At 42.1% G+C, this 11,211-nt stretch overlaps 1 protein-coding gene across 7 annotated transcripts in view; it reads right to left on the reverse strand.

The window, feature by feature from the left end:
- Window positions 1-11,211, reverse strand: part of add3a (adducin 3 (gamma) a) — a 92,943-nt gene that overhangs the window by 31,198 nt on the left and 50,534 nt on the right. For 4 of the 7 annotated variants that reach the window (XM_020586547.1, XM_020586545.1, XM_020586548.1 and 1 more), the window contains one exon: window positions 1,402-1,646. In XM_020586547.1, coding sequence (XP_020442203.1) covers window positions 1,402-1,596 — 195 coding nt within the window. In that variant the 5' untranslated portion in view covers window positions 1,597-1,646. Of the gene's footprint in view, window positions 1-1,401; window positions 1,647-4,943; window positions 5,032-8,484; window positions 8,871-11,211 lie in introns of those variants that run through there. The other 3 variants (XM_020586549.1, XM_020586543.1, XM_020586546.1) reach the window with 2 other exon arrangements.

Genomic DNA, 11,211 nt, shown 5'->3' on the forward strand with positions numbered 1-11,211 from the left:
GCTTTAATTCAAATTACACACCCATACAGACAATCTGTACACATGGCTTGCATTTCAAAATGTAAGATCCCACTGTCAACAGTGAGGAGCACTTCAATCAGAGAACAGCCTTGAGTCAATAGTGCAGAGTAAATATTTCTAACACTGTGCAGGCTGAACTGAAAGACACAGGGTTGTTGCAGAATCTCCACGAGCTCATGCAGCTGTTCACAGCACACAATACAAACAGAAAGACAGGGCAACATTGTGTTGTCTTTACAAGAAACCATGAGCTTGACTTTGTCTCTGAGTGAAATATGGAAAATATTCAAGAAATCTTAAAATATATGATGTCCTGTTATAATCAATCAATATCAATCTGGTCCTGGCAGAGGTTACAGCCAGCCTATGTACAATCAGCATCAAACATACAAAATCCCAGTAATTTCCCTTTACAGTAACACAAGTACCTACAGTAAACACACCTCTAACTGTACCTCTTCTACAGTGACAGTAATGTGACAGTCATTCTCAAGAATTCAGACCTCCAGGGAAAGATATTAAAACAACAACGTTACTTTTGTTGGCTGAATTTTACCCCATGCTCACAAAGTTCTTTAATACAGCAGAACCTGACCCAGCGCGAGAGCTGCTGGCCTGGGTGGCACTTGGAGAATGTCGACAGCAAGCCTGAGCGAGGATGTGGTAGCTGGTGGTTATATTAGTGCTTTAGCAGGCAGCTGACTGCTGGGTTTCTGTGACCACTCTCACAACATCAACACGAGCGCAAACACACAAGTACACATCATGCGCTAACTGCTGTAGCTTCTTTAGAAATTGCCTGATTAAAGAATAATAACCGTCAGGAATAGAAAAAGGGAACTGATTGCTCAACTATTAGTCAGTAAGGTGAAAAGTTCTCTGCTGAGCCTTCTGTTATCTTGATCACTCTGCCACCCTCTTCTTTTGCAAAACACTGTATAGACCAACAGGCAGTTTTTCCTCCATCCACCAATTTGTGATCACCATGCTCCCATCATCCTGTCAGGCCTGTTTAAACTCTATCCAATGTACAATACAAGTGAAAAAGTACCCTTCTCACCTTTTTCATTTACCAAACAAAGCTCTGTACCATAGCAGTGGTACAGGTTGCAAACGCAAAACCCATCTTCATTTATTTAATTTGTCTGTTACCATCTCTGCTTTGAGTAAAATCAAGAGTAACGGTTGCATCCTGTAGATGCAGTCACCCCAGTAAACAGCTGCATTTGGGGAGTCCAACAGCCCAATATGTTGAAGGTAAGAGGAAAAGCAAGATGTGTCATTCCCAATTGTTTAATTGGGTTTGAACTCTGTATATGAGCTATAATAAAGGAAAATTCTCTGGATGGGGCACACTCACTTTCCCCTACTTTAACTTACGGGGCTCTGTAGTATCTGTGTGACTCGTTTCTTCTGCTCCAGAACGTTGAAGTCCTGCCGGAGATCAGGCGACATGTTCCTGGCCTTGATGTACTCTGGATCATTGACGTTGACCCGGTCAAAGTAGCGCTCTTTGGTCCCTCCACCGGATGGAGGAGGGGTGGTCACCACCCCCTGATGGCTGGCCACGCTCATGCCTGCTTCGCTTCACTTGCTCACTCTCTGGCTGCTGCACCAACTGTCACCTGAGAAGAAGAAAACCAGAGAGGTAAACTGGAGAGCATAAAATGTATGATTTTCCAATTAATTTTCCATCTTTATTTGAATGATTCAATATTCCTAAAACCTGACATCCATCTTTGCGTTTGCACTTTTTCTCAGTAAACATTTGTTACATGATCTGCACTAAATGTGATGTGTATGCAGAGGTTACTTGGATTAAGTCATTCACTTCAGGTAGCATGAAGTGTAAAACATCTACTTTATGAAAAATGAGTTGTTACAATATGTACAAAATGGTTATTTTAAGTTAAAAGGAACTGATGATAGGTGGCTTAATTAGCTGCCACGGCAGGCCCATAAGGTGACATGAATAGTTACACATATACTGTATATCTATGGCAGTCCATGTGTTCCAGCCACATCAAAATTAATCAATTCTGGACTTTGTAAATTGACGCTGACTGGGAGATCAGAGCAAATATTCAGCCCATGTAAAGTGTATTTAAGGTAAAAGTCAGTTAAAATATCTACACACTGCAATAACAGCTGCTGGCAGATTCAATTTGACCTTTGTCAAGCGTTGACAAAAAAAGAAGAAGATGATAACAAACTGTCCACCATCAGCAGATGACAAACTCACAGTCGCAGTGTGTTTTTGCCAAAGAGTAACAGGTCGTGTTTATAAGGACATACAGTAAGTGAGCCTCTGCTCTTCGGCTGACAAAGGAATAATAACCGTCAGGAATAGAAAAAGGGAACTGATTGCTCAACTATTAGTCAGAATAATAAATTCATTTCTAATGTTTTTTTCTGACCTGTGCAGTAATCCTGATGTAACAATTGTTTTGAGGAGGCAGCAACACATAGAGGTCAAAAAGGCTGGGAACCAATATGTTATACTGGACAACAAGTTGCGGTTAGCAGTCTACACGCTTAAAGAAACTGGCTCCAGCACAGTGGTGAGAGCAGGGTTTTGTTTCATACAGTACACACATCTTGTCACCCTGTTGACGCTCATATGGATACAACTGCACGTAGGCATTAGCCAGGTCATGCTGACACAGCACATAACAAAGCATATGAGGAGGACAGGAGCAGTTTTCTTTGAACATCCCGGCCTTGACTGGTCAGGCTGTTCACCCCCACTGTTCATTCTAAGGTCACCTGGCACCACAACAAACCTTTTTTCAAGACACAGGAATTGTACAGTAAAATCAACAAGCGCGACCAACCCTCGCAGTGCCTTATTGTCATGCCAAGGAACACAGCCAAAAAAAACAAAAAAACAAAAGGGAATAAACCTGAACATATGCCAAAGTTTATTATGTTTGTGAAAGAGCTCCCTTTGGATTGGAAAGTCTTTATTGTCCCCAAGGGGCAATCTGATTCGCAGCAGCAGTGAACCACAGTCAACACAACCAATACACATCACAAAAATAATATTATAATATTATAACATAATTATTTAAAAACCCAACAACCGACAGAACAAATGATCTCATGAATCCGTTCCATTTGGTTTGGAATGCAAAACAAATTTTACAAGAATCTGACAATAAAGCACAAGGAAATACAATCTAGAAAACAGATTCTTCTCATTTATGTGCAGCATAATCAACATGCTCCATCTGACTTAAATTCATAAAAAAAAAACAAAAAAAACTGTGGCTTTTCATTTGACCAAAGGCCAAGTGAAGACACCAAAACTTATTCACCCTTGTGATACTTCCAACTAACAAGCAAAAAAAAGTGAGACCAAATAAATTACCTCCTTGGTGGAAAAAGCAGATGAACCACAGGAGGAGCCAGAACATTTAAAAGTGCAACTCCCAGCGTCCCTTGCAGCAAGGCTGCAGCTGTAGTAGTGGCCGATAAGCTGGTGATGTATTAGTGCGAGGCGGGACTTGTCGGATATATAACAGATGGTGTATTGGCTTGAAGAGTGGAGGAATGAAAGAGGAAGAAAGTTTAAGAAAGGGATCCCACTGCTTCATAGTGGTCATCATCTGACACAAGAACCATCAGTGTAAATTTAGGGGTTACTCTGCAAGAACTGACCCCCTTCTCCTTTTCTGCTGTTTATTTACCGTGGTGGGAAACAGGAGTTGGAAGAGTGGCTTGGTTTGACACATGCCGCTAAGCTACGCATTGAGGTCAAATGGCAAAGATTAGTGGAGTGTCACACAGTTCAATGTATAGAGGAGACACCCCAAACAAACAATGGGTTAAAAAGAAATCCTTCAAAGTGGATGAATGTGCATGACATGTGGTGATCGTAGTGGGGTGTTTTCTCCGCTTGGTCCTGTGGAATTAAACCACCGTGTTGAGACTTGATATTTACAACACTGTTACTCTGTCAATATCACAATGCAAGGAAGCCAGCAACGCCGTTAAACAATTTTTCGAAGGATTACCAGTGACCTATTAAGCACGACTCCCCTAGTTACTACCTATTTTAAAACAAAAAGTGTAGCTGGTAGCATTTATTTAATGTTTTCCAGAGAATTGTCTCAACAGTATCCACTACTGCTTCCTCTGCTAGAGGGCGCTTTTCCCACTGAAATGTTCCCAACACATTGGGAATTCGACCTGTTGCAAACTCTCTTTGTAGACGATCTTGTTTTTGTAGATGCTTCAAGCCACGGACACATCAGACAATTGTTTTTGTAAATACAGGAAAGAAGAAGGAAGTTACACCTGTAATGTGGCAATGCTCGCTTTGCTTTGAAAATGCCAAAATATCCATTTAAACAACCAGTATTTCCTATATGGTGTTATCCATAAACCATAAACGGCAGAACACACAGGGGACACAGGAAACCTCTCGCTCTCTACCTGATCTCACAACTAAAGCTGTGATTTCAACCATGGAAACAAATAAATGTCACCCAAAAAAAATAAAGGCAACTGGGCAGCACAAAGTTCCTGCTTGCCCGCACTATTCTGCTTACTGAGTGGTTGTACACACACACAGCTGGGATGAACCAAATCATTAAAAGAGTGCAGATCTGAGGAATGATTCTGTTCCTGCTTGTTCTTCTACAGTTAGAGTCGAGTTATGTTCAGCTGAATACAGCAGTTATAGTCTCACCAAAATAAAGTTACACCCCTTCTGAGGTCTAAACCCTGATTTACACACAGCAGTACATCACTGAGCCATATTCACAGACACTGTTTTAACACAGCTGCCTATGTGAAGAAAACACTACATTGATGGGAGTGTGTTGCTTCATGTACAGGAAGTCTAGTTGAAGGAACAGATTTATATTTCTAAAGCATTTTAGATGTCAAAACACAGCACAGTAGTTTGTAATACTTACAGACAAAGTTGTACAACTCTGGAAAATTATCACACCAGTTTTATCTCTGGTTGTGATGATCTCAGGGTTAACGGTAGAAATAATTCACACTGCAAAGTAATCCACCAGCAACGTGAGCTTGCATGTATGTGATCTGCTGGAAGATGCTGAGTTGCGTTGCAGCACAAGCTGACCCAGATCCAACTTTTTTTACTGCCTGACGCTCTGTGGTTTTGGCAATGCCCTCTGTGGTGCTATTATCTGCACTTCCCCCATTCAAATGAATGATAAGGGCAGCCATTTTCATGCAACAGGACTAGGCCACATTCACACAGAGTTCACTCTGTGTGAATGTGGCCTAGTCCTGTTCTGTTACAAGGCACACAACCCCAGCATGTCCCCAGCATGAGCTTCCACACCCGCCCCTCTCTACCCTCCTCCCTCCCTCCGTCCCTGTCAATAGATCATTGTCCCCGGGCCTGAACCCTCTCAGTCTGATCACATCCAGAGAAATCTATGGATCTCTTGGGGGTGGGGGGCGTTTGTGTGTGAATGCGAGCGAGTACACAGTAACAAAAACAAGCCTGTTCATCGCACTGCAGCATCAAATTCTAATTTCTTGCTTCCTGGCAGATGCTCAGTTGTGATTCAATCAAACTCTTGAAGGAAACTCAACGACGCGCCACAACAGAGACACTACTGGAGTTCAGTGGCCAAGTGGAAATTTGAGACACAGTTGCCCTTTAAAGATATGGCACTGGAGGACAGTGCTGTAATGCAGCTGATTCAAGCTCCATTAATATGTGGGAGACAGATGAGGCATGCTGTGTTTACTGACGGCTGACAGACTGCAACTGCAGCCTGAGGTGAGGTGATGGCAGCCTCTCACCCTGTGACCTTCAGGACCTCCACCCCCCCAGCACATGTTTAGCAACCCTACACACACAACCTATCTTCATCTGCGAGGAAGCTGTTGGTGAAAACATTCTCATCTAGAAACAGTCACTTAAAGAATGCTATAAAACCAATCACTGCTGGAAACCGGACAGTTTAATGTGTCTTTGGATACAAGGATGTTACTGACGAATGGTGAGAGTCAGGGACATGTCAGCTCTATCTAGCTGGGCAACAACAGGCTGTTACTGCAAGAGGCAGTACTCATCTGTGATTCAGCATTTTTTATATATAAATTCATTATTTGGTCTGTAAATGTCAGAAAATCCCAACAAACACAGATTCTGTTTCCACAGCGCAAGGTGACAGCTTGTAAAATTCCTGTCACATGGGACAAAGAAAAGAAGCAAATCTTTGCAATTAAAAAGCAGGAAACAGGTTATGTTGGCCGTGTTTGCTTCAGAAGTGACAACCATTAACTTGAAAATGTGCTGTAGTGAACAGATCTACAACACAAGTGCGGACAGAAATGACATATTAACTTATAAAAAAATCACGTGAGATATCACTGAAGCCATAGCTATGCATTCCAGTCTAGTTTATTACCCTTTGATAGAATCTGCTTCCCTCCTTCGTCTCCATTATGTATGTTTACAGTAAGACAGAGTGCTCACCCATAATGCCTCAGTACTTTTCTGACATATGGAGCTGGATAAGAGCCAGTGGCTCAGACAACACACAACTCTTCATCATCATCATCTGAGGACGGGCATCTAATCAGGAAACCTACATCTGCCCATCTACCGTATCTCTGGCTGCATCTCTCTCTCTGTCCTGCTTTCTCTTTCTGACTTTATTTCTCTCCTCTTCTTTTATTTTCATTCATTCATTCATTCATTTCATTCATCTTCTACCGCTTAATCCCTGAACAGGGTCACGGGGGGCCGGAGCCAATCCCGGCCAGCAATCGGGCGAAGGCAGGGTACACCCTGGACAGGTCGCCAATCCATCGCAGGGCTAACACACGAACAACCGCACACGCACTCCTATGGACAATTTGGAGACACCAATCAACCTAAGCTGCATGTCTTTGGACTGCGGCAGGAAGCCGGAGTACCCGGAGAGAACCCACGCAAGCACAGGGAGAACATGCAGACTCCACACAGAAAGGTCCCGGGGCTTATCCTTAAATTTGTGCACAAGATGCATAGCCCATGCAAACATAAGTGCTGATTAATATTACATAAGGTAAACACAAACACCCACGCACTCACTCATTCATTCACACACAGGCTGCATATTTTTACGTAGCATAATTCTTATGTGGGGGCGGGGGGCTGCTGCCCCTGAAAATAGCCATTTGGGTTATGTTACAACCTCAAGTGCAACAATACCAGGAAATAATCTGCACGACACCTAATTATATCCACAAACACTGTAAATCGCCAGAGGGACCACGCACACACTTTGACCTGCAGTGCTGTAAAAGCACAAACAGAGGAGTAGGTGTGTTTGCTGTCTAAACACGCCCGCATAACCAACCCAGCAGTGGATCTGGAGCCAAACATACAGCAGCAAAGGTGCAAAGTAACTAAGTATATTTATTCAAGTACTGCACCTAAGTACTATTTTGAGGTATCTCTATTTCTGCCACTTCATACTCTGACATCACTACATCTTAGAGGCAAATATTGTACTTATGTACTCCACTACATTTATTTTACAACTTCAGTTAGTAGTTACTTTTCAGTTACTCTAATTTACAGAACAAAATACAGTAGCTATAAGACTACTGAACCCTGGTGGGAATTTCACAAGCTACCCATCAGTACTTGCAACTTTTACCACTTTTACTTTTGGTACTTTAAGTATAATTTGATGCTAATACTTTTGTACTTTTACCTTTTGAATGCAAGAAATGTACTAGTAACAGAGTACTTTTACTTGAGTAAAGAATCTGAGTACTTCTTCCACCGCTGCACAGCAGCTCAGCTCCTCCAGTGGCTTTGCTACGAGACGAGGAACACTCTTCTCCTGAGCCCACCGACCTGCCAGCGTTCAGTGTTTCATCTGGACACATGGCTGCATCTGGCTATCATTTTCATTTGTTTGTTCATTGTTCAAGCTTGTGTTAGTGCAGCAACTGGTCCCTGTGCAGGTTGCAACACACCTAAAATCTTTTTTGGATTTATTTAGCAGCCACTGCTTCTAAATTATATATATATATTCAAGAAACGTATGCTGAAGAGTAATCCCTGCTGCTGCAGTGACCTGAAACACTCACTTTGCCCTCTCTACATAGAGCCTCTACTGCTGTACTCATTAGAGGTAACAGCCAGCCTAGCTAATCCTCTGCTGCGCTCATACTCACTGTACTGTTAAATGTCAGGTGTGCCTATAGTGCAGGGGTGTGTCTTTGCATGTGTGTGTTCAGGCAGCCTTACTAACATGGAATTCCCCTAAAACTACCAATCAGTTTATTCTTTGGAGTCATGCCCTGACAGCTAGTGGGCACATAGAAACCAAACAGGATTAACAGTAATAAATGGGACTAAGTGTTCTACAAAAACAGGAATATTCCAGAGCAATGAAATTACCAAACAATGTTCTCAAAGTCCAACCTGGCTTAATGACCAGCTCATAAACAAATAAGCCAAGCCCAACCAACCTTGTATTTCCTCTTTGGTCAGTGAATGGGAGAGAACAGGCAGCAGTAGTAGGCGGCTGACGCAAAACACATGTCTTTGCTTTCCTCTGTTGCCCAGTGCCTGCGCTCAAAACTACAACACCGACTCCCAGAGAGAGACCAGGAGGCGGCAGAGAGAAATCGCAGGATATGAACAACAAAAAGTGAGGGCCAGGCGCCAATCAGAAAACCAGTCGGTCCACTTGTCTGTCCAGATTTTCCATGTAGATGCTCTTTGGTCAAGCTGCCATCAGACCACTGATTCTGCTGACTTCATTCCTCGGCCATCATCAGAGAGAGAAGTACCAACAGCTGCGAGTGTGTATATAAGAGGATGTGTGTATGCGTGCCCTGGGCAACTGAGGGAGTGTGTTTCTGTGAAAAAGAAGCTAAAGGGACCACGTGATACAGACTTAATCTCCCGCCCACTGGCTGGAAGCACATATCCACACACGGATTCAGGCAAACACACACAAACAGGCTGCTAGACCAATCAGAGCTCAGGCTCACACACACTAATCACCCCTCCTCCTCTGCCGCCTGCTTCCTCCCTCCCTCCGTCTACTCCAGCCTTTTCTTCTAGTCTCTTTCTTTTTTCTTTGATCCATTCATTCTCTGGTCTTTCTCCCACATTCCACAAACTTCTCTCTCTCTCTCTCTTTCTTTTTCTTTGTGTCTCACATTTACACCCCCTGCTCCCCTGCCACTCCCTCTGGGCGACTGTACTAAAGGTCAGCGTTTATGGCTTTAGCTACACAACCTCCTGCAGCACAAACTGCATGGACTTTGTTGCCACTTCGGTCCCTGAAATTCAATGTAGCCTGGCTTTGTAGTGAAGAGAGGACACTGTCAAATGATTTAAAAAACAAAAGTTAATGACTGCATGTCACAGCGTAGGTGTGAGATCAGGGTCAGCAGGTTAGCAGCCGTCTGTCATTCAGTGTATAAACTCCTTTTCCCATTCACCTCTCTGTTAATATTTGTTTCCGTTGCTACAGCTGACTGATTTATATGTTGCTTTACTACATTCCCCAAATGACAATCTAGAAATCAAAACCACTCAAAGCATATTTCTCTCTGTTCTTCTTGCTCACTGTGCTTGAAACACAAATATGCTAATGAAATGATCGAATGTCATTTCCTCACAGTTCTGTCAAACAGACTTTATTCTGGTGTAAACATGCTCAATCAGAATACATTTTCTGATGCCGGATTCCTACAGTAGACATGTGTCTGACAAGTTCTGAAACTGAAAATTCAGAAGATTTCCTAAACTGACAGTCACACTCACCACATGTTGTGGCTGGCCAGCTGTGCGGAGCTGAGTCAGGGGGTGAACATCCCCCTTTATCTCTCCGCTCTCATTATTAGGGATGTAACGATCTTTGTAATGTCTCAATAATGTCATCTACACATCGACAGACAAAACTCTTCACATGTGGCAAACAAAATCTTAAGTAGGACAAAGGACGTTCCTCTACCAAAACAAAAACCACAACCTGAACCCTCCCGGTGGAGGAGAAACCGATACTCAGACAAATAAGCCACTAGAGAAACACAACGCTTTTCCCTCACAATATCTGGATGTGGTTCAATTCACAAATCATGCAGAAAAACTAACAATCTAGACAGCAAGCAAGATGTCAACAACCTGTCAGTCAAGTCAAGAGCAATTATGGTTCAGCTCAACTGTGCATATTTACTTACGTATCTTTTACACACACGACATCACACTAATCTATATCAGTCTAATGTGACTGAACACACAGATATGATCCACAAGTTTAGAAGAGTCAGTTACAATTGCATCTACATTTAATCAAGCATTTAAAATATCCAAGATTAAAGTTCTTTCCTGACTTGAAGATAGTGCAAAAAACAGTCTCTCTTAGCATTATATTCATTTTTAACTTGGAAATGTCTTGTGAACATAGCTCACTATCCCAAGATGCACCCATGTGACAATTATACAAAACAAAACCTCGCACTGGTTTCTGAGACATGTATATAGCTTCTACAACTGTTAAACAACTGTCAGCAAATCTGACTTTTGACATCATTTGTGCTTGTTTGTGCCTGTTTGGGAACAAAGTGCAATATGTGTTCAGACAGGAAGTGAATTAAATATGTCTAATGTCTGTCATCAGGATGAATGAATAATGTTGGCGAGGAGATGAGTCAGTTAAGATTAATATGCAGTTTGTTGCTCCAAGCTAGCAGTTAAAAAGACATGGGAGGCAGTTAGCAGCTCAGAGGTGAACCTAAACTCTGCAAACCTCTTAAATAAATTTTGATTTGATTTGATTTGATTTTGATTTTGATTTGATTTATTCTTTCAAGCATGTAAAGACAGTTGATATGTCAACACACATAATTTCACACATATCCAACAAATGCTAATCCAATATCAATGTGCTTATACCTAGTACATGCTTGAATGGAGTAGGAAGAAGTCAGACTTATCCAGTCCTACCCCATGACATCATCTTACCATCATTGGTTTGCAAGCAGTATCTCTACATAGATAATTATCTTCTACACCACACAAGTAATATACTAAAGAATTATTACAGAGTGTTAACATTCATACACCACACCCACAATGTTCCATCTAATTAATCATTAAGCCTGTTCTTGCATATATCTTGATTGACACATACCTTTATATTTATGTTTAAACTCATCAATTCTATTACTATTTTTTATGTC

Source organism: Monopterus albus, unplaced genomic scaffold, assembly GCF_001952655.1.
Source record: "Monopterus albus unplaced genomic scaffold, M_albus_1.0 scaffold412.1, whole genome shotgun sequence".
NCBI classification, from domain to species: Eukaryota; Metazoa; Chordata; class Actinopteri; order Synbranchiformes; family Synbranchidae; genus Monopterus; species Monopterus albus.